Source organism: Pseudophryne corroboree, chromosome 5 (genome assembly GCF_028390025.1).
Source record: "Pseudophryne corroboree isolate aPseCor3 chromosome 5, aPseCor3.hap2, whole genome shotgun sequence".
Taxonomy (NCBI): domain Eukaryota; kingdom Metazoa; phylum Chordata; class Amphibia; order Anura; family Myobatrachidae; genus Pseudophryne; species Pseudophryne corroboree.
In genome coordinates, this window is record NC_086448.1 from 692,735,839 (window position 1) to 692,759,808 (window position 23,970).

At 45.6% G+C, this 23,970-nt stretch overlaps 1 protein-coding gene across 1 annotated transcript in view; it reads right to left on the reverse strand.

Moving 5' to 3' along the window:
* Nucleotides 1–23,355, reverse strand: part of CRH (corticotropin releasing hormone) — a 104,139-nt gene extending 80,784 nt beyond the window's left edge. Inside the window, exon 1 of the mRNA XM_063923829.1 lies at nucleotides 23,239–23,355. Within this exon, the coding sequence (XP_063779899.1) occupies nucleotides 23,239–23,346 (108 nt within the window). The 5' untranslated portion in view covers nucleotides 23,347–23,355. The remainder of the gene's footprint in view (nucleotides 1–23,238) is intronic.
* Between the last annotated feature and the right edge of the window lie 615 nt (nucleotides 23,356–23,970).

Sequence of the window (23,970 nt, forward strand, 5' to 3'; positions counted from 1 at the left end):
AAAATGCTAATAATACTAATAAATTATGCAACTACAATTACTTTTATAGTATCTACATTTTGATATTTGAACTTTGAAACACCTGAGCCTAGGGCACCTATTTTTCCATCTTTGCTCCGCCTTCTGTCAAACCACAGTCAGCGGGCATTTTATTGTTAGGCTTCATACACACTGGGCAACCACCCCTAATTAGCAAGCAGTGCTATATGGCATATTGCTAATTAGGGAAGATCACCAGTGCATACATACTGAACAATATTGAACAATATTGATGATCGATTTCGCTCAGTGATGTCATCTCCACACTCTCCGAGCATGCAGCTCAACGATATAGTTAAAGTTGAGCTGAATGTTCGGTAGATAATGCCTGAACGAGAACGACCCACGGGTGCCCGCATCAATCATCATTCAGGCATACAAACTAGACGATATGAACAATAGATCTTTTAAAAAAGATAGTTATCATTCATATCGTCTAGTGTGTCGCCCAGTGTGTACGGGTCTTAAGGTTACAAGGTACAACAGACAAACCTGATCAATCATTTGATCTATGGATAATCAGATCATCCACCAGCTTCTGCAGGGAGAGTTCCATCTGTCACCCTGTTCTGCTTGTTGTTTTCAAAATGTCCCATGATAGAAAATTATAGACATCAATGATGTTATATTATGTGGAAGTGGGCACCTCCAGGCAGTGTCAGATTAAGACCTCATGGGTCCTAGGCAATATACAGTATTGGTTTGGGCCCTCTTCCAGCTCTCTGGGGGAAAAAAATGATATGGTTTTCTGGGCCTCAGTACATTGTGGGCCCTAGGCAGAAGCCTAGACTGCTTAATTTATGATTTGGCTACAGCTCTCTACAAATAATAATATCAAGTTATATTTCTGCATAATATGCAAATGATTATATCTCCTTTTTAAATGAGCAATGTTATCATCATAATGCCATTTTGTACAAATTAACATAGCAGACAATGCAACTACAGAACCTTGTGGCTAATTGAATGACGTAATCTCGGCATTATGATCCATTATGACCATTATCCATTAATCAATGAATGCTTAGCAGAGCATACATGCACAGAGTATGAACTGGCAGAGCCGCATTAACAACAAAGCAACCGCATGGTCGCCCAGGGGCCCCTACCCACAGCTACATCACCAGCATTGAGGGCACTTGGGCTTATGTGAACTAGGGTTTCTGTGTGGTACAATGTGAACTTGGACTCTGTAGTATGTTTTGGGAGTGTTGGGAGTATTTAGAAATTATACAGTATATTTTAATAATGTCGCTAGAATATATTATTGACAATTTTATTGATAGGGACTCTCACAAGTTAGTTCCCTTGTGGCCCCAAACCTTCATCTGGCTCTGAGAACTGGGGCCAATTGGACATAGGCAGAACAAATCAGGTGTGGAACATAAAGGAGCTATATAGGGGAAAATAAAATTCCCCAGTACGCTGCAATGAACCAGCAAAAGAGACATACTGTACATCCTACATGATAATAGAAATTTTTAGATCTCTGTTACATACATTTGCAAACTAATGGTAAGCCACCAGCTACGGCAAGGCGCCTCTACTCTGGTGGGTCTATGCTACATGTTAATTGCACCACTTTTTCTTCATACATTTCTGTATTTCTAAATTGGGAGCCACTCACATAGAGGCACCCCAGGATTTTCAATATGCCACTACAGGGATCAGTATACCTTCCAGCTACTGATCCCATACATGCCCCTCAGAACAGTGACACACATGTCTAGATTAACCCTTCCCATACATGCATCTGTGATGGGCCAATAAATTGATTGATCAACTACTATTCTGTTTAATTTAAAATTACCACTTTACAACTGTCAATAATTTCAGGAGAGATGCTGTATGTGGTCCACAACATTTCTGGTCATTTATAGGATTCAGCGACCACTTGTGGAATACTTGCAGCAGCTGCCGTGTCAACTAGAAGAGGTAAAGTAGTAAAGAGGTAGAATTCCATACGTTTTTCAGTCTTCAGCAAATGGAGGACCAGCATAAAGCCATCAAGGCTAACACATGAAGCCGTAAGACAAGGAGAGGGGGACACATCACTGTGCTATAGCACAATAGAGAATCCTTTCAGTTTTATGCAATCCAGTCAAACTATTTGAAATTGTAACAAATTAAGTTAGTTTAGACACTGTCAGACTGCACCGCCGCCACTGTCTGCAATTTATAATAGTAGCGGTGTACCCGGGGACTTCTCTGCTGGATTCACAGCTGCTAATATACATACAGCTGGCAACACTGCAGTTGCCTGCCCTGTGTGCTCCGCCCCTTTACCCCCTCGCCGACTGCAGAGACTGGGAGAGACAAAATAGTGTCTCTCCAGAGAGACACAGGAGCCCAATGGCTGCTGCTGGGTACAACAAATTTAAATAGTAATTGATAGGGGTAGCAATTGGAAGTTGGGAGGGGGGTATTGGGGGGTGTGGTATGATATGTCGACAGTCTTTGGGGGATATTCAATTGTTTGAAAAGTCAGTTGGTTGTCTATTTTTACCTATCTAATAGACAGGAAAAAACAGACACCCAACCGACTTTTCAAACATTTGAATACCCCCCTATATGTCTACATTCATAGGACTAGATGCATCATCACTTGGAAAATGATAAAATGGAGAGTGAAAAACTACCAGCCAATCAGGTCCTAACTGCCATGTCACAGGCTGTTTTAAAAAATGGCAGTTAGGAGCTGATTGGCTGGTAGTTTTTCAATCCTCATTTTATCACTTTCCAAGCGATGATGTACCTAGCCAAAAATGTCATCATGAGAATGTCAATATGTCATAATATTCTCATTGACCATGCTGAAATTCATCATGTAGACACTGTTGAAATGTTGGCATGTTAGAATGTTGATATAGCATCCCTTGTGGCCCAGCTGTGATGATGGAGCCTGATCTCCATTGCTGCAGCGGTTCCAGCAGCGTCTTCAGGGTCCCAGCTGTCATGTGACTGTCACTTCCATATTTCTAACGCTAATACTACCACTAGCCCTCCTTCTAGTACCGTATCCCTAACACCCCCCCCCCTTCCCATAGCCTAACCCTAACCTCCCCTAGTAACTAATCCTAATTCTCCCATCCTGCAGTATAACCTAACAACATTGTTAATGTCAACCTAACGACCACATCCTGGTATTGGGGTTGCTGCACAGAGTCGCAGAGATACAGCATCATTATGGCCACTTGCTAGCACAGATATGAAACAGCCTCATACACAAAACCCTTAAACATTAACCACTTGTAGATTACAACAAGAAATGTATTAGGTTTTGTAACGACTTAGATTGAAAGAAAAAGAAAAAAAGAAAAATATTATGGGGTTTCTTTCTTCAGGTTTTGGCGCTGTAATGCACATACAGTAGGGTCTGATTCTGAGTCGCACGCAATGCCAGTATTAGCACAAATGATCAACGTTATTCAACTGCGCATGCAGTGAAGTTGCTAAAAGTCACCCAGGGCGTGCATGCAATGGAGCGAGCTTACAGAGTCGCAGGACCAATTAATACGTGACTTCAGCAAAAGTTGCACACACTGACGCCATTGCGTTGAACTCATAGTCACATATCTGATTCCACAGCAGCCTTTTACTATCTATGATGTGATGATACAGCGCCTCACACAACAACTGGGACCATTTAGACTTTTTTGTGGCACTTAAAAGTGCACAGTCACTTGTCCACAGCAGCCTCTTACTATCAGAAATATTTACTATCAGCTCTCAAACTAATAGGCCCTACACACTGGCAGATCCGCTGCCGAGCTGCCCGATGGCGGATACAGCCGACGGGTGACCCGGCGGCTGAGGGGTGGTGACGGGGGGAGTGAAGTTTCTTCACTCCCCCCCATCACCCGGCTCCATAGCACTGCACACTAATATGGACAATCTCGTCCATATTGGCCTGCATGCATAAGCGACGAGACACCAACGATTAACGAGCGCAGGGTCGTTAATCGTTGGTGCCTACACACAGAACGATATGAACGAGTTCTCGTTCATTAATGAACGAGAACGTTCATATCGTTCTGTTTTATCTGCAGTGTGTAGGGCCCATAAGGGGGAAATTTATCAAAGATTGGAGAGAGATAAAGTATCAACCAATCAGCTCCCAGATGTTATCTTTCAAGTACTCTCTTCACTTTCTCTCTCTCCTAGCTGTAATCAGTTGTGTGCATGGCTTTGCAGACATATTGGACTGACCTTGAAGCTGAAAAGAAAATCACTGATACCTATGAGACATACTTATAGTATACTGAGAGCGTATTTTAGTTTTTGCTATGATAACTTTACATGAATCATGAAGCATTCCTTCTCGCTGAAATACCATGCTCTATGCGTCTATGCCTTTTCATCTAAAATGCTTTGTCAGGCCTTAAAAGCCTGTTTGTCAGTAAATCCACCAGCTTTTATAACAGCCAGGGAAAAGATTCTATAGCCCACACAAAACCGAGTTAATGGTGCAATTAAATACTGGTAAGAATATGCAGGTCATTCTGAAATAACGCAAATAGCACAATAGATAAAAACCCAGTAGGAGAAAAAGTAAATCAATAATTATATGATCTAGAGATTGAAGAATTCACCATCTGCAAAATTACAGTTATTATTAAACATTGCTTAAAACTTATTAACGGAAAAACACAAGGGAATAATGGTGCAACCATTATAAATATGTATTAATTATATGGTGAAATCAGTGTGAACATTGGACCTCATTTACAAAGCACTAAGGGGGTGATTCAGACCTGATCGTAGATGTGCTAAATTTAGCACATCGACGATCAGCTTCCTTGACATGCGGGGGGACGCCCAGCACAGTCTGCCCAACATGTCAGTCCCTGCCCCGTCGCAGCAATACAAAAGCATCGCACAGCGGCGATGCTTTTGTACTGAAACAGTAGCTCCCCACCAGCGCAGCTCCTGCATGGTGGCAGGGAGCTATTCGTCGCTGCTCAGGTCGCATCGGCTGCGTGTGACGTCACGCAGCTGCTGCGGACTGTCCCCCCCAACAGTCCGGGCACGCCTGCGTTGCGTGGACCGCGCCCCCTAAACGGCGGCCAAATGCCGCCGGCCCGCCCAGCGACTGCCTCTGCCTGTCATTCAGAACTGAATTAGCCACTAAATGTGAGAGGTTAAGCATACGATTGTTCTGTGGTGCTATGTGCCCAATTTTGGATCTGGTAGTGTTTGCAAAGAAGTTTGCATTGGACAATTGGAACAGGTGGGCATGATGAGAGTTATTTGTAAAGCATTCTGTACATAGGGGCCCATATAAAACTTGTGTATGATAAATGGTGCTCCAGCCAATCAGCTCCCAACTGTCATTTATCAAACACATGACAGGAGCTGATTGGCTGGAGCACCACTTATTATACGCAATTTTTAAATTCATTTATAAATGGGCTCTATAGTGAGATAATCAACAGAAGGAATGGCCACGAGATTCATGTGATCAAGCCCCATACACTCTGAGCAACCACACAGTGGGTGTGGGACTTATGGCCAGATGTACTAAGCCTTGAAAAGTGAAAAAGTGGAGAATGATAAAGTACCAACCAATCAGCTCTTTTTCAAACACAGTATGTAACATGGAAATTAGGAGCTGATTGGTTGGTACTTTAGCTACATACATTTTACCTCTGTCCAAGTTAAAAGACGCCAAAGTACCAACCAATTAGCTCCTGTAATTTTTCAGACACAGTCTGTAACATGGCAGTTAGGAGCTCATTGGCTGGTACTTATCTCCAGCCACTTTAGCACTATTCGAGGCTTAGTACATCTCCCCTCTAGAGTGAGAGAACTCAACAAAATACAAGTCTCCTGAACGAAGCACCTATGAGATAAAGGGGTGGAGGGCTGTTGGTTTGATCAACCAATTCTACTCTGCAATCGTATTTGTGTCCCTGCTCTGGGCTGCACATGGACCCACTCTTCTCCCACACAAGGCTAGAGGGGTACAGGGTGTCACATACACAAAGAGGTAGGGGGGAGGGTACTGTTAGAGAGTGGAGCACTCAGCGGTCTGTCTCCATTCCAGTGCTAGAGGCAGCTTCCCTGCTCTAGCGTTTACCCTCTAGTGTCAGCTCAATGCGGGAGGAGGTGTCTGGTGTACACTGTCCGGGTGGGACCATGTGCTTCCTCCGCAGTTCTTCCTGGGAGAGACAAACTGCATGGACATGCAGCTTCTGCTCTCCTGTGCAGTGCGACCTTGTCTGCCCGCAGCCGCACCCTGTGTATGTATAACCGATGTGAGACTGTTGTACTGCATTACCAGATTATTGTGAGTTCCAGCTGCTGCAGAACGTCTACTGTATTCAACGAACTGTTATCTCTGTTATCTAAATAAACCTCCATTCTGGTTAAGTGCCATTGTGTGGACTAACATCCATATCCAACACCGCAACACTCTGCCAACAGGTTATGGGCCCAGTACCCCTAGTCGGAAAGGCATTCTGAAATGGAGCTACACAGAAATAAAAGTGCAGCTGATTAAGAAAGTAGTACTTTTATTAAACACAAAGAAGAATGTAGAGTACAGGGAACAGCGTGAACTTTACAAAGCTAAAAGGCTCAGAGCATTACACAATGTGGAAATTCACCATGGAGATGCAGCTTAAGCGGGATAAGTTGTGGAAAGTCACAATTGAGCCAGGAGCAGACCCAAACCCTGTTGAAGTGGATAGAGCCATCTGGATGATCGGCTTGGCCATGGAACAACACTTCTACTTCATTATCAGCGGGAAAGTGTCAGCCAAAGACATGTGGGCAGCTCTGCAAATCACGTATGAGGACAAAAGTATGATGAGAAGAATAAACTTGAGGCCTATGCTGTACAGGACAAAATTAAGTGCCTGTAAAGATATGAACAATTATATTGATAAAATACTGTCAATAGTTCAGCAGTTGGTATCTGCAGGAGTACAGGTGGGCGACAAGGAAGTGGCAATGGCGATGTTACAAAATCTAACAACAGAATTCGATTTCCTGGTATTAGCTTTGGAGACTAACGATACCAAGCTGACAACAGAAGTTGTAAGAGCCAAGCTACTGCAGTTCCAAGAACGTATTCCTGTTGAGACACATGCTGAGGGTTCTGCCTTATTCACAAAAGGTACTAAGTCCAGAAAGCTCAAGTTTAAGTGCTTTGTATGTCACAAGGTGGGGCACAAGGCATCAGATTGCAGACTGAGAAATTGCAGTGGTACGCAGAAAAAGTGTGACAAACCAAATGAGTCAGCATTGAATGTAGCAGATAGTCACAAGAAGGATTGCTGGCACATGAACTCGAGGGCCACTAGGCATTTCAGTTGTACTCAGGAATGGTTCAATTCACTGACAGCATGTGAACCCATTACAGTAAAAGGTATTGGAGACAAAGTCCTTACTGCTTAAAAATTTGGGACAATCACAGTGCGTCTAAGAATTAAAGGTGAAACAGTTAGGACATCCAAGACGTCTTGTTTGTGCCAGATTTGGGAAGCAATCTTATTGCACTAAGCATCCCTGGAGAAAAAGGGTTACAGAGTTGTCAAAGTCGAAAAATATAGCGACCTATGATGCCTTGTACTAACCCCATGCGCTTGCCCGCTGCACGTGCACATTCTCTCCTGTGCGTGCGCATATTCGCAGTTGCGTGACGGCGCCTCCACGGTCGTGCGCTCAAGCGCGTGGTATGTGCATTTACGGTAGAGTTTGTGTGCGTCTGGCGGGCGACTCGATTGTCACATAATTGATCCAAATAGTGTATTTTGTAGGTTATGGTCTCCTTAATAATATCTGTAAGTATGTTTAGTGTAACTGGTTCATGAACAAAGGAATTCCTCTTTGCATGATACGAAGGGTCAGACAGGGTCTGAACAGTGGTGTTTAGTACCTAACCGAAGAGTATTTTATTAGTAACATTCCGGCGTTGGTTTGAAAGAGATTAATCGCTCCTGCTTATAGTTATGTTTAAAAGAAGTTTATGGACTTTAAAAGTATTTGCTGTTTTATTACACATGTGGTGTGAGTCCTGAGATTCCCTCCCACCTGAGCAGTCTGGAATAGTCACAGCCCACCTGTTCAAACAAACCTATGACCTTTTGTTATAATGTGAAGACAGATTCCTGTGTCCAATGAACAATGAGATTGCAGGCCCCTTTGTAGTGTACTGTATGCAGTGTATATAAGGCAGCCAGTTTGGGCCAGCTCAGTCTACTCTCCACAAAAGGTTTTCATCACTGACTAACTATGGAGCTGGTGACCAGGACTGCGCAGCGATCATTCCCCAGTGTGTAAGTTTTTCTCTGTAACCAACTTGTTCTCTGTTTGTATTTGCCATACTCTCTCTCTCTGTTATTGTTAAACTGTTGTATATTGTATATGTGTAGTTATCATGTTTAGATATTGATGTTAGTCTGTAGTGTATAAGATGTTAACTGTATTTTCCCTTTTTACATAACTAAATCTCGTTAGTAAAGGTTTTGGAACCTTAGCAAGGTATTGTGTGTTTATTACATTACTGAGGGTATTCGGAGCGTCTCAATCGCTCAAGCGGCTTTTATATAATAGAAGTTAATTAGCATTGCATTGTGTTCACATTACAAAACCAAGGTTTACAGTATAGGCTCAGCCTTTCATTGTGTTGCATAAAAGGTTTACTGTGTGTCATTCTGTGAGCGTCTGCGCCGCTCGTGTTCCTCTTGTGGGCACAGCGTCCGCTACGCTAGTAGCGTAGCATTACGGTACTCGGACCGCCTATAGCGTGCTCGATACCAAGCGTAAGCCATGAGCGAACATGCCGCTCGTGCGTCTCGACCACGGCCTAGCGTCTGTTACGCTAAGTGCGTACCATTACGGCACCTCGTGCGCCTATTGCGTATGTTGTCTTTAATAAGTATATAGCTTACGTTCAAGATAAATAATCAGCTCTATCAGAGTCCAGTTTGCAAAGGGCAAATGTATGGTGCAAAATGAGAAAGGGACTGTAATTGCTTCAGCAACCCGGTGCAACCAACTGTATGTCCTAGACACTGAGAAGTGTTCTGCAATGGTGGCCTCTGATTCAAACCAGTCAATGGAGCTGTGGCACAGGCGCCTAGGTCATCTGAGATATGACAACGTCCAGAAACTGGAATTGCAACTGGAATCACTGTGAGTAATACTGAGAGACCTGTGTGTAAGAATTGTATAAAAGGAAAGCAGACTCGCTCCCTATTCCTTAAGTCCGCTAGTTGAGCAGAAATACCACTAGCTCTAGTACATACAGACAAATGTGGTCTGATGGAGATGGAATCAATTAGTGGCTACAGGTATTTTATAACATTTATTGATGATGCCACAAGGATGACACATGTATATTTTATGAAAGTTAAAAGTGTAGTTGTCAATAAAATTGTGGAATACAAAAACCTGGTGGAGACTCAGACGGGTCTGAAATTAAAAGTCTTGAGATCCGACAATGGCAGAGAGTATGACAACAGAGTTTTAGCAGAGCTCTTGAAGAAATATGGCATATAGTGTCAACTAACAATTGCTTACACGCCATAAAAAAACGGTGTGAGTGAGCGAGCAAATCGTACAATTGCTGAGAGAGCACGAACTATGTTGAGGCCTGGAGAAAAGTTTTTGGGTGGAAGCAGTGTCCACTGCAGTGTACCTTAAAAACCGTGTGCCCGCAGTAGCCCTAAAAGGTAAAACACCACTGGAGGCGTGGTCCAGAAAAAAAGCCAGCTGTCAATTATCTCTGTGTCTTTGGTTGTAAAGCTTATGCACATATACCTAAGAAGAAAAGGCGGAAATTAGATCCAAAGTCAGTGGAATATATTATGCTAGGATACCATGAAGAAAGCAAAGGATACAGGTTTTGGGACATTACAAATAAACGTCTTCTAAAGTCTAGAGATGTAGTGTTCCATGAAACAGCACCAATCATTGGAACAGTGGAACAAGAATCACAGCAACAATATGTATCGCTGGATGTACAGGCAGTGGAAAGCATGTCTGAACTTGAAAGTGTTACTGCGGATACCCAATCAAGAAACAGGAGTTCTATGAGGAGCAATAAAGGTGTCCCATCCAAGAGATATAGTGAGGAATATGCAAATATAGCTTATTGTGAACCCCAAAATAAACAGGAAGCAAAATCAAGTAGCAACTGGAAAGAATGGAAGTCAGCAATAGATACAGAGCTGTCAGCTCTGGGTGATAACAGTACATGGACTGTAGTTGACAGGCAGAATAACCGTAAAACAATCAAGAACAAGTGGGTCTTTTGCAGAAAGCTGAATGCGGATGGGACTATTGCTCGTTATAAAGCACACCTTTTTGCTAAAGGATACACACAAAAATCCGGGATCAACTACGGAGAGATCTTTTTGCCTGTCGCAAGGTACAGCACCTTGAGGTTAGTCATTGCCATTGCTACACTTCATGATTTATTGTTATACCAGTTAGACTTTGATTCTGCGTTCCTAAATGGAGAGTTAATTGAGGAGATTTATATGGAACCACCTGAGCATTATGATGAGAGTATGTTCCAAGAGGGAAAAGTTTGCCTCTTAGAGAAATCTTTGTACGGCCTTAAACAAAGTGGTCATTGTTGGTAAATTAAGCTGAATGCTCTGCTGCTAGAGATGAACTTTGTTAAGTCAGAGACTGATCACTGCTTATATCACAAAACTATAGAAGAAAAGTGGTTCATCATAGTTGTGTATGTAGATGATCTATTGCTAGCAGGTCAAGAAGAGCACATTACTGATGTAAAACAGCAGCTAAAACAAAGATTCAAGCTAAAGGATCTAGGCCCTGCAAATCATTTGTTAGGCATGAGGATTGTACAAAACCTAAAAGATGAGACTCTTACAACTGATCAACAGACATATAGGGGTATATGCAATTAGCTGCGAATCGCGGCAAATTATCGGCCGTTTTTCAACTCGACACAATTCGACAGGCTAATTTCGGCAAGTGGGTGCCGAAATTGACCATATGCAATAAAAAACGGATTCGACAGTCCCGCGGCCGAAAAACTGCCGATTTGACGGATTTTGATCCGGTTTTTTAAAAACGGGAAAAAACGGGAAAAAACCCCCAAAAAATGGCGTGGGGTCCCCCCTCCAAAGCATAACCAGCCTCGGGCTCTTCGAGCCGGTCCTGGTTCTAAAAATCCGGGGGGGAAAATTGACAGGGATCCCCCGTATTTTAAAACCAGCACCGGGCTCTGCGCCTGGTGCTGGTGCAAAAAATACGGGGGACAAAAAGAGTAGGGGTCCCCCGTATTTTATACACCAGCATCGGGCTCCACTAGCTGGACAGATAATGCCACAGCCGGGGGTCACTTTTATACAGCGCCCTGCGGCCGTGGCATTAAATATCCAACTAGTCACCCCTGGCCGGGGTACCCTGAGGGAGTGGGGACCCCTTCAATCAAGGGGCCCCCCCCCAGCCACCCAAGGGCCAGGGGTGAAGCCCGAGGCTGTCCCCCCCATCCAAGGGCTGCGGATGGGAGGCTGATAGCCTTGAGAAATGTGAAAGAATATTGTTTTTTCCAGTAGTACTACAAGTCCCAGCAAGCCTCCCCCGCAAGCTGGTACTTGGAGAACCACAAGTACCAGCATGCAGGAGAAAAACGGGCCCGCTGGTACCTGTAGTTCTACTGGAAAAAAAATATCCAAATAAAAACAGGAGACACACACCTTGATAGTAAAACTTTATTACACAACTGCCGACACACACATACTTACCTATGTTGACCCGCCGACTGCCACAGTCTCCGATGATCCGGGGTACCTGTGAAAAAAATTAGACTCACCTCAATCCAGTGTCCGGGAGATAATCCACGTACTTGTTAAAAAAAGAAAACGCATACCCGACCATGCCAGACTGAAAGGGGTCCCATGTTGACACATGGGACCCCTTTCCCCGAATGTGCCGGGACCCCACGTGACTCCTGTCACTGAGGTCCCTTCAGCCAATCAGGAAGCGCTACTTCCGTGGCGCTCACCTGATTGGCTGTGTGCGTGTGACCTCAGACAGCGCATCGCACAGCTCCCTCCATTACTTTCAATGGTGGGAACTTTGCCGTCAGCGGTGGGGTTACCCGCGGTCAGCCGCTGACCGCGGGTGACCTCACCGCTAACCGCAAAGTTCCCACCATTGAGTATAATGGAGAGGCTTTGCGAGGCGCTGTCTGAGGTCACACGCGCACAGCCAATCAGGTGAGCGCCACGGAAGTAGCGCTTCCTGATTGGCTGAAGGGACCTCAGTGACAGGAGTCACGTGGGGTCCCGGCATTCGGGGAAAGGGGTCTGATGTGTAAACATGGGACCCCTTTCAGTCCGTGGTTCGGGTAAATGCGGTTTGTTTTTTTGCCAAGTACGTGGATTTATATCTGGACACTGGATTGAGGTGAGTATAATTTTATTCACAGGTACCCCGGATCGTCGGATCAGGAGACGTGGCAGTCGGCGTGTCAACATAGGTAAGTATGTGTGTGTCGGCAGGTGTGTAATAAAGTTTTACTCTCAGTGGGGTATATTTACTAAGCTCCCGATTTTGACCGAGATGCCGTTTTTTCATCAAAGTGTCATCTCGGTAAATCTCGGTCATTTACTAAACACTAATCACGGCAGTGATGAGGGCATTCGTAATTTTTTGCTAGTTTAGGTAAAAAATTACGAATGAATACACCATCGGTCAAAACGCGGCTGTTTAAGTATGAATCTCGGTCATTTACTAAGAAGTGCAAAGCAAAAAAACACAAAACACTGCCGTGAAAAATTACAACTCGTAAAAAAGTCCTAAAAAAAAACAGACCTGCTTTTTTTATCCGTGATTTGAGATGCATGCAGGGATCCATGAGATCCGTGCATGTATATCAGTGGGAAGGGGTGTGAAAGTGCTTATTTTTGCTAAAAAAATTGCGTGGGGTCCCCCCTCCTAAGCATAACCAGCCTCGGGCTCTTTGAGCCGATCCTGGTTGCAGAAATATGGGAATAAAAATGACAGGGGTTCCCCCATATTTAAGCAACCAGCATCGGGCTCTGCGCCTGGTCCTGGTCCCAAAAATACGGGGGACAAAAAGAGTAGGGGTCCCCCGTATTTTTAAAACCAGCACCGGGCTCCACTAGCTGGACAGATAATGCCACAGCCGGGGGTCACTTTTATACAGCGCCCTGCGGCCGTGGCATCAAAAATCCAACTAGTCACCCCTGGCCGGGGTACCCTGGGGGAGTGGGGACCCCTTCAATCAAGGGGTCCCCCCCCCCAGCCACCCAAGGGCCAGGGGTGAAGCCCGAGGCTGTCCCCCCCCATCCAATGGGCTGCGGATGGGAGGGCTGATAGCCTTTGTTGTAAAATAAAAGATATTGTTTTTAGTAGCAGTACTACAAGTCCCAGCAAGCCTCCCCCGCATGCTGGTACTTGGAGAACCACAAGTACCAGCATGCGGCGGAAAAACGGGCCCGCTGGTACCTGTAGTACTACTACTAAAAAAATACCCAAAAAAAGACAAGACACACACACCGTGAAAGTATAATTTTATTACATACATACACACATACATACATACTTACCTATGGCCCCACGCAGGTCGGTCCTCTTGTCCAGTAGAATCCAAGGGTACCTGTTGAATAAATTATACTCACGAGATCCAGGGGTCCAGGCTCCTCGGCAAATCCAGGGGTAATCCACGTACTTGACAAAAAAAACAAAACGGTGTCCCGACCACGAACTGAAAGGGGACCCATGTTTGCACATGGGTCACCTTTCCACGAATGCCAGAAAGCCACTCTGACTTCTGTCTAAGTGGGTTTCTTCAGCCAATCAGGGAGTGCCACGTTGTAGCACTCTCCTGATCAGCTGTGTGGTCCTGTCCTCACTGACAGGCAGCACACGGCAGTGTTACAATGTAGCGCCTATGCGCTACATTGTAACCAATGCTGGGAACTTTCAGCTCAGCGGTGACGTCACTTTAGGTCAACCGCAGGGCAGAAAGTTCCCAGCATTGGTTACAATGTAGCGCATAGGCGCTACATTGTAACACTGCCGTGTGCTGCCTGTCAGTGAGGACAAGAGCACACAGCTGATCAGGAGAGTGCTACAACGTGGCACTCCCTGATTGGCTGAAGAAACCCACTTAGACAGAAGTCAAAGTGGGTTTCTGGCATTCGTGGGAAGGTGACCCATGTGCAAACATGGGTCCCCTTTCAGTTCGTGGTCGGGATACCGTTTTTTTATTTTTAACAAGTACGTGGATTAACCCTGGATTTGCCGAGGAGCCTGGACCCCTGGATCTCGTGAGTATAATTTATTCAACAGGTACCCTTGGATTCTACTGGACAAGAGGACCGACCTGCGTGGGGCCATAGGTAAGTATGTATGTATGTGTGTATGTATGTAATAAAATTATACTTTCACGGTGTGTGTGTCTTGTCTTTTTTTGGGTATTTTTTTAGTAGTAGTACTACAGGTACCAGCGGGCCCGTTTTTCCGCCGCATGCTGGTACTTGTGGTTCTCCAAGTACCAGCATGCGGGGGAGGCTTGCTGGGACTTGTAGTACTGCTACTAAAAACAATATCTTTTATTTTACAACAAAGGCTATCAGCCCTCCCATCCGCAGCCCATTGGATGGGGGGGGACAGCCTCGGGCTTCACCCCTGGCCCTTGGGTGGCTGGGGGGGGGGGACCCCTTGATTGAAGGGGTCCCCACTCCCCCAGGGTACCCCGGCCAGGGGTGACTAGTTGGATTTTTGATGCCACGGCCGCAGGGCGCTGTATAAAAGTGACCCCCGGCTGTGGCATTATCTGTCCAGCTAGTGGAGCCCGGTGCTGGTTTTAAAAATACGGGGGACCCCTACTCTTTTTGTCCCCCGTATTTTTGGGACCAGGACCAGGCGCAGAGCCCGATGCTGGTTGCTTAAATATGGGGGAACCCCTGTCATTTTTTCCCCCATATTTTTGCAACCAGGATCGGCTCAAAGAGCCCGAGGCTGGTTATGCTTAGGAGGGGGGACCCCACGCATTTTTTTTTTTATTTTACATTGTTTAATTAAATAAAAAAAAAATAAGAACCCCAGCACGGATCACACAGATCCGGCCGAGATTGATTGTAAAAAAAAACGGCAGTGTTTTGCTAATCACTGCCGTAAAATTAGGTAAAAAAACACGAATGACATCGACATCGGAAGAAAAGAAAAACCCGAATACGACAGCTTAGTAAATCCATCGTAATCAATTCAAAAAGTTGCAGTTTTACACTGTCGATGTCATTCGTGATTGAACTTTGACCTTTTTTCAGAAATTACGAATCTTAGTAAATTTACCCCAAGGTGTGTGTCTCCTGTTTTTATTTGGGTATTTTTTTTCCAGTAGTTTTACAGGTACCAGCGGGCCTGTTTTTTCCCCGCATGCTGGTACTTGTGGTTCTCCAAGTACCAGCTTGCGGGGGAGGCTTGCTGGGACTTGTAGTACTACAGGAAAAAACAATATTCTTTACATTTTCTCAAGGCTATCAGCCTCCCATCCGCAGCCCTTGGATGGGGGGACAGCCTCGGGCTTCACCCCTGGCCCTTGGGTGGCTGGGGGGGGGGACCCCTTGATTGAAGGGGTCCCCACTCCCCCAGGGTACCCTGGCCAGGGGTGACTAGTTGGATATTTAATGTCACGGCCGCAGGGCGCTGTATAAAAGTGACCCCCGGCTGTGGCATTATCTGTCCAGCTAGTGGAGCCCGATGCTGGTGTATAAAATACGGGGGACCCCTACTCTTTTTGTCCCCCGTATGTTTTGCACCAGGCGCAGAGCCCGGTGCTGGTTTTAAAAATATGGGAGATCCCCTGTCATTTCCCCCCCCGGATTTTTAGAACCAGGACCGGCTCGAAGAGCCCGAGGCTGGTTATGCTTTGGAGGGGGGACCCCACGCTATTTTTTACCGGGATTTTACCATTCCATCTAAAAAAAATATATATATATATTATTTTTAAAAATATATAAAAAATACTTGTGCCTCCAAAAAAGACAAACCAAGTACCTAATCCCTTCTAATATAAATAGATATGCTATTACCAATTAAAAAAAACACCAAAAAAAACATGTTTTACATTTTTTTTATTAGTTTCACCCACCAAAGTGTGGCGGATTGAAAATGACGAATTTACTGTCTAAAAGCACTGTTGTCGAATTTCCAAACTTCAATTGAATATACTTTGGTCGAATTGCAGCACTTGTATCATTGCAGAAAAGTCGAATTTGACAAAAGTTGAATTTCAAAAAGTCGAATTTTGATAGTCCGTTTTTGTGTTTTTTTGGCGAAAAAGTCCTGTTTTTCGCCAATTTCGGGAATTCGACCGCAATTGCATATACCCCATAATGAAGCAATACTTCACAAGTATGGAATATCTGCTGCAAAACCAGTAAGCACTCCTATTGACAAAAGCATAAAGATAGTAAAGGCCATGTCACCAACCAGCCAGGAGGAGATAGAGGAAATGAGAGATATTCCTTATCAAAATGCTGTTGGAAGCTTATACCCCTTTTCCACTAGCTCAAAAAACACGGGTAAATGCACGGGGGCGCGCATTTACCCGTGTTTTTGGCAAGTGGAAAAGGGTAAACCCGGATCAAGTGACCCGTGAATCCTACCCGGCTATTTACCTGGGTAGGACACGGGAATGATCCGGGTAGGGTGTAGTGTAAACGGGAGCCGTGTCGATGCGACACGGCTCCCGTTTACACTGTATGGATGGGCGGCGCTGGGAGATCATGTGATCTCCCTGCGCCGCCCCTGCCGTGTAGCTAGAAGCGTCACCAACCCGGCATATGCCGGGTTGTGACTGCTAATGGGAAAGGGACCGAGCACGGGTTGCAGCAGGGGGCAGCTCCCGTGTCAGGCTCCCGGCTGCGACCCGTGCTCGTAGGTGTAAAAGGGGTATAAATGTATGCAAGTACTGGGACTCTCCCCAACATCACGCATGCAGTGAGCCGGGCAAGCCAGTTTGCAATCAACCCTGGGAGGCAAAAGTGGATTGCAGTTAAAAGAATCTTGAGATACCTGAAAGGTACAAGTTCATTAACATTGGTGTTTACAAAATCAAAAGAAACACCTTTGAAAGTTTTCTGTGATGCCGATTGGGGATCAGATGAGGATGACCGTCGTTCCTATACGGGATACTTGTTCATAAGCTGGGCGAGCAGAAAGCAACCCACTGTTGCCCTATCCACCACTGAGGCAGAGCGCATGGCACTTACAGAAACTGCAAAAGAAGACGGTTTTGATAAAGTGTAATGCTTATATATGTAACCGGAAACAGCCTTGAGCGAGGGGGGGGGGGGGTGTTAGAGAGTGGAGCACTCCGCGGTCTGTCTCCGTTCCAGCACTAGAGGCAGCTTCTCTGCTCTAGTGTTTACCCTTTAGTGTCAGTTCAATGAGGAAGGAGGTGCCTGATGTACACTGTCCGGGTGGGACCGCGCGCTTCCTCCGCAGTTCTTCCTAGGAGAGACAAACTACACGGATGTGCAGCTTCTGCTCTCCAGTGTAGTGCGACCTTATCTGCCCGCACCATGTGTATGAATAACTGCTGTTAGACCGCTGTGCTTCTGCAGAACCTCTTCTGTATACAACTGTTATCTCTGTTATCTAAATAAACCTACATTCTGGTTAAGTGCCATTGTGTGGATTAACATCCATATTCAACACTGCAACACTCTGCCAACAGGTACAGCAGAGGTTCTCAAACTCGGTCCTCGGGAGCCCACACAGTGCATGTTTTGCATGTAACCCAGCAGGCGCACAGGTGTATTAATTACTCACTGACACGTTTTAAATGTCCACAGGTGGAGCTAATTATTTCACTTGCGATTCTGTGAGGAGACCTGCAAAACATGCACTGTGTGGGCCCCCGAGGACCGAGTTTGAGAACCTCTGAGGTACAGGGTGTACAGGGTGTCATACACACAGGGGTACGGGGGTACAGGGTGTCATACACACAGGTGTAGGGGGATACAGAGTGTCATACATACAGAGGTGCTGCCCGGTTCTCATCAGCTCAGCGATGTCCTGGTACTTCCAGCCCCGGCACCTGGAAACACACCAATCCGCCAGTTGTCGGGAGCAGCAGTAGCGGATCTTGCCACGGGCAAGCAGGACTTTTGCCCGAGGCGCCGCCTTCCGGAGGGCGCAGGGCGCCATCCGGAGGGCGCCGCACCAGGGCAAGATCCGCTGCTGCTGTGTGCCCCCCGCTGCCCCCCTGCTGCCGCTGGCCGCTGCCCCCCGCTGCCGCTGGGAAGGGAAACTAGATGCGTACGCGTCTAGTTTCCCTTCGTGGAGAGGTCCTTTCCCTACGTGGAGAGGTCCTTTACTGTGCGGTGCGCGTCTAGTTTCCTTTCGTGGAGAGGACCTTTGCTGTGCGGTGCGCGATTACGTCATCGCGCACCGCACATCATTTCAGTCTGTACAGGGGGCGTAAATGACCACGCCCCCTGTACGAAGCCACGCCCCATAATGCCGCCCGGGGCGCCAGAAGCCCCGGAACCGGCCCTGGGGAGCAGCAAGCAGGTCTGGTGGGGTGAGCTGTCCATGTTCCCCTGGGATACCCAGGAACGCCTCTTCAGCTCCCCCACATGCAGGGCCAGCAGTATATGTGCCTGCACTGGCCGGTTAAAAGGTCACAAAGGAAGTCCCCACAACCCAGGCACAGCAGCTTTGCCCCAGTGGTGGGTCCTTCTGCAGCATCTTCCTGGGCTGATTCCCTGTATTGCCACAGCAGGCACTCCACTACCAGCCCCTCCAGCTGCGGAAGCAGAGTGGAGTCCAGGGCTTCCCTCAGCACAGCAAATCCCACACATCCCATTGGCTGCCTTACTGATCAGGCGGTGCTGCTTGGGCAGGCCGCAGTGTGGCGAACAGACTGGCCCATATAGCCATAGGGCTGCAAACTCGGTCCTCATACCCCACATGTTTTGCAGGTGCACAGGTGTATTAATTACTCACTGACACATTTTAAAAGGTCCGCAGGTGGAGTTAATTATTTCACTTGTGATTCTGTGAGGAGACCTGCAAAACATGCACTGTGTGGGGTAATGAGGACCGAGTTTGCAGACCTATGCCATAGGGAGCCTGATGTCCAGTCAGGCCCTGGAGCTGCTCTTGTATGGCCCCGGGGAAGGGCCGTTTATTGGGGGATGAGCCATGTGGCTGGATGCAGAGAACGCTGGCTTTGGAAGCAGTTGGGGCCACTTAGCAGCTGTATCCCCTGCACCCACAGTAGTTACACCACTGCTGTGGAGTGTGTAAGCTGCTGATGTTGCACAGGGCCATTTCTAGACAATTTGTCTCCCCGTGCGAACACTAAAAAAATGTGGCGCCCCCACACCATATACATATAAAAAAGTAACATTTGCATGTGCCCCCCAGAAGGGGGCATGGTCTTGCTGTAATGGGCGTGGCTCTGCTGCAAAGGGTGTTGCCTCTATTGTATTCCGTTTTGAACTTATGCCCCCAAATATAGATGTACCCAGTGCAGCTGCTCTTCCTGCATCTCTGTGCCTGGCTCGAGTATATTGCCTAAATGATTGTATAGAGTACATGTATAAATTGAGCTCAGCTTTCATATAAGGTCAGTAATATAGTAGAATCTAGAATGCATGCTCATGTAAATGTATTATAACACACAATTCAGTATATTATACATATGTTTATGGGAATATGTAAAAAAGATCTTTAGGCCAACATGGATCTCTGTCCCCTACCCAAACACCTGACATGCCTGTTGAACTTGTTCTAAGAACACTGCTGAGTGGAAATCCACTTCCACAGAGTGTATTCTTTATGCTGGACTTCTATCCCCTGTCAGCCTAAGATGAGTGATGATTAGACAGCACTACATGTTTAGTTTTTCAGTAAATAACCCTCTGTGGTGCCAGAGATGCCACAGTATCTGCTCACTGTCAAGGGGTTCTGCTTGTTGTCAGGGGATCCCCGGGGGGGACCGCTGTTCGGGCCTGCCCCCAGCTCAAAATATTGAAAATTACTTTCCCAAAATGGCCATTTTGGAAGGGACATTTTTAATAGTATTCCATACAGAGCACCAGGGCAGATGTATTAATCCTGGAGAAGTGATAAAGCAGAGACAAAGCAGTGATAAGTGCAAGGTGATAACGCACCAGCCAGTCAGCTCCTAACTGTCATTTTTCAAATTCGTAATGATTGGTTGGTGCGTTATCACCTTGCACTTATCACTGTTTATCACTTCTTTATTACTTCTCTAGGCTTAATACATCTGCCCTATTGTAACATTCAGTTACCATGGCCCTTACCCTCCCTCTGGCTTTGTCCCAGAGTCTACTGCTCATCTGCAGGTGTTCAGGAACATGGCACCTGTGACTTCTTACCAGGGATATATCTACTGCGCATGCACCAATCAAATGGGAAAATGTGCACTGCGTCATTTTCCTGGTGGTTTACGTCTGCACTTAAGCTGCCGCGGGACTCCGAAGGGGTGAGTATAACTATATGGGTGCAGGGTATGCGGTGTGGGCCCACCTGGACACGGGCACCGCATAACCTGCGCCAGGGCATTAAACTACGTATGTGTGGATGGTGCCTTGCCCACCGTGGGCGCATCTGCAGTGTGGGTGCACCATCCGGAATCCCAAAGATTTTCCTTAGCTGTGTATATTCTTGCCATAATGTGTATAAGGGTCTATACCTGGTGTAACGTGCATAAGGGGCTGTACCTGGCATAATGTGTGTAAGGGGATGTACCTTCCATAATGTGTACAAGGGGTTCTATTTTGTGATGTAATGTATATAAGAGGCACTACTGTGAAGTATAATGTGAATAATGGACACTATTCTGTGGCCACGCCCCTTCCCCATAAAGCCATGGCCCTATATTTTTTATGTGCACCTTCGGTGTGCACTGTACAGTACCTATTTTACATATGGGCAGGGGCACCAATTTGCTTTCTGGCACAGGACACCAAAATGTCTAGTTGCGGCACTGCCCTGCACCAACTAGAGATACGCCAATGCCCCATGCATTGCAATATGGTTCGTTCCAGGAGCAAATTACTCCATTGTTTACTTATTTTTTGATTTGCCCCTAACTTTGATTCAGGACCATACAATAACCTACTGTATGTGTGTAATAGCAATTTATTTTTTATTTGCAAGGTAATGGGTTGCAAAGATACATTTATTGTCAGGTTTATTTTTCTGAATTCTAGCCAAGCTGAAATACTAACTTAATTTTAGTATCAAAACTGAAAAAACAGTAAATATGCTGGAATTATAATAATTTTGCTAATAATATTTAAATAAAATTATTACACAATTCATCTCTATATGGAATAGTATGATACACCTACATTTAGTAATACTGTATTCAAAGTTAAAACCATCATTTTGTATCAGTTCTGTTCCATATACATGGATACTGTACAATTTGCATTAGATTCTGCTGCTGTATAGATTGTCTTTCTATATCCTCCAGGGCTTATACATCTGCTGCTCTACTTAGACTCATCATGTCATCTTTATTGAGTGTCTCCAGATGAACAATACCCTAATATATATATCTAGCCGTCTATTTTTTTTTAAATAACTTCCCATATAACTGTGAATTTCTAATTCATTCTGTGTTTACCTGTTTTCATAATTGTCATCGGCAGCTCATGCTATACAATAAACACACCTTCTCCTGGTATCTTCCTACTGTATAGCTAAATGAGTCCCTAAATGTGCAGAAGCACACTCAGAGCCCAGCAACCACATCTTCTACACACAAATGACCACCTCCTATCAGCTGATGGGATATCAGGAGAAAGCTTTATTTGTTGTTAAAGGAAAAAAATAGCCCTTTAAATTGCATCACTACCGTGATGGTAAGGACAATTCAAACTAATAACAGGATAGATGCTAGGTCCAAATGGGCTAAAGGCACTCTGATGTCACAACCATGTCACCTGTGACTCGCCTCCACATGATGCGGAGGATTGAGCACACCGGGGGGGGGCAGTTAGGGCTAGGCTGCAGGGGGCGGTGATGGTTAAGGCTACACTGCCGGGGTGCAGTTAGGGTTAGGCGGAGGATTGAGCACATCAGGGTTGGGGGTGAGTGGGGAGTGGTTAGGGTGCAGAAGGGCATGGTTAAGTCGTGAAAGGGGATGGTTAGGATTATGCTGCGGGAGGGAAAGGTTATGGTAAGGAGAGCGCCAGGAGGAGGGACAAGGTCATTTAGCCCACTTGAATTTAGCCTCAACCCTAATAACAGGCTGTGGCAGATCCCTACTTCCTTAGCACCATGAACTATTCTCTGCTTATTGCCTTATAGAGTTAGGGCCAACACCTAAACCACTGGATAAATAAATATGTAAACAATTCAGTTTTTTTGTCACCGTGGAACCCCCTCATTATTCGGACTCGGAAGGCAGCACCCGGCAGCTTCTTACCTGTGAAGCTGGCAGTTGCTGCTCCTCCATGGTGGGAATGGGCTAGGAGTGTGTCACTGAGCTGTTATACCCCAGGCTATCCCTTCACTTCCAAGAGAATGATATGGTAGGAAGTGAGGTGTGATGACTAAGTTACCCAGGAGCCATCTACCAACCATGTATAGATTGGGGAATGAGAGTTTATCCTCCTTACCTGCCTCCTCTTTGGCTTTTCTCTGTGCATACCATAACCTGAAACATTTTTTCTCCTAAGATCACCCCTAGCACATACTACCCCATAGGCAAACGCATGTGGGGGGGTCTGGTTGCCCAGAAACCCCCCTCCTCTTGGCAGGTGGCTCAAATTATGACAATAGCAGTAGTATATAATATGATTACCAGAGCTGCCGGCACATCATGCAGTGTAAAGGACAGAGCAGAGCTACTGCACATACGCAGTAGTAGCAGCTTCTTCTACCAAGTTTGCTGTGTGTGTGCATCTGCGTCCTCAATCATTGGAACAGAGAGGGGGGGGGTTGCAAATCCCACCCCTACATTTCCCTTCAGCATGCTAAAAATTATCTGTAAACATACCTGAACCTATCTGGTAATAGAAATTCAGAGAATTAGTTTACACATGTTTGCAAACACATGTTTAAGCTGCTGAGCCACTTTCAAGGCTTCTCCGATGTCAGCAGACCTAACACTACATGATAGCAGTGCCCACAGAAGGCCTCATGATAAAGGCTATTACTAAAACACATCCAGACAGAGAGCTAACTTACCCAGGAGCCACCCCCAGGATCTCCCATTGGCACTACAAGGAACAGCATGCCTTCCAAATACTGCTCCCATTCAATGCCTCTTCTACGAAGATTGCTGTGTGTGTGCATCTGCGTCCTCAATCATTGCTCTGGACCAGAGAGCAGCTACCTGGAATAAGAGACAGCAGCCTTACCATGAGGTGGGATACTGTGTGCTTAGTAAGTGCAGTACTGGTTCTATTATGTTTGTGTGTTTATTTATTTATTATAGTATATTTAACCTTTTCCTGACCACTTACCTTATTTATATTATTTAAATATGTCTGATACATCCTATACTATAGACCATCTATAATGTTAAACATTAATACTGTATTCCAGTAGTGGGAGATTGTGTATTGTATTTGGAAACCCCCCTCTAGAAATCCTGCGTTTGCCTCTGCATCTTGTTTTATGTTTCCATTGTCTTCTTATGCTTTTAAATGGGATGAGATAAAATAAGCTATAATCAACATTAACAAATAAAATGACAAGTCAATATCTTTCGCATTTGATTCCATTTAGAACCACTGAATTCACAGAAACCACTGTGCTTCTACAAGGACCTTGCATGATAGCTACAGTATGTAAGTGCTTTGTTTCCAGTGAAGAGGAACATGCCTCAATTACTTTTCTCTGACGTCCTAGTGGATGCTGGTTACTCCGTAAGGACCATGGGGTATAGACGGGCTCCGCAGGAGACTGGGCACTCTT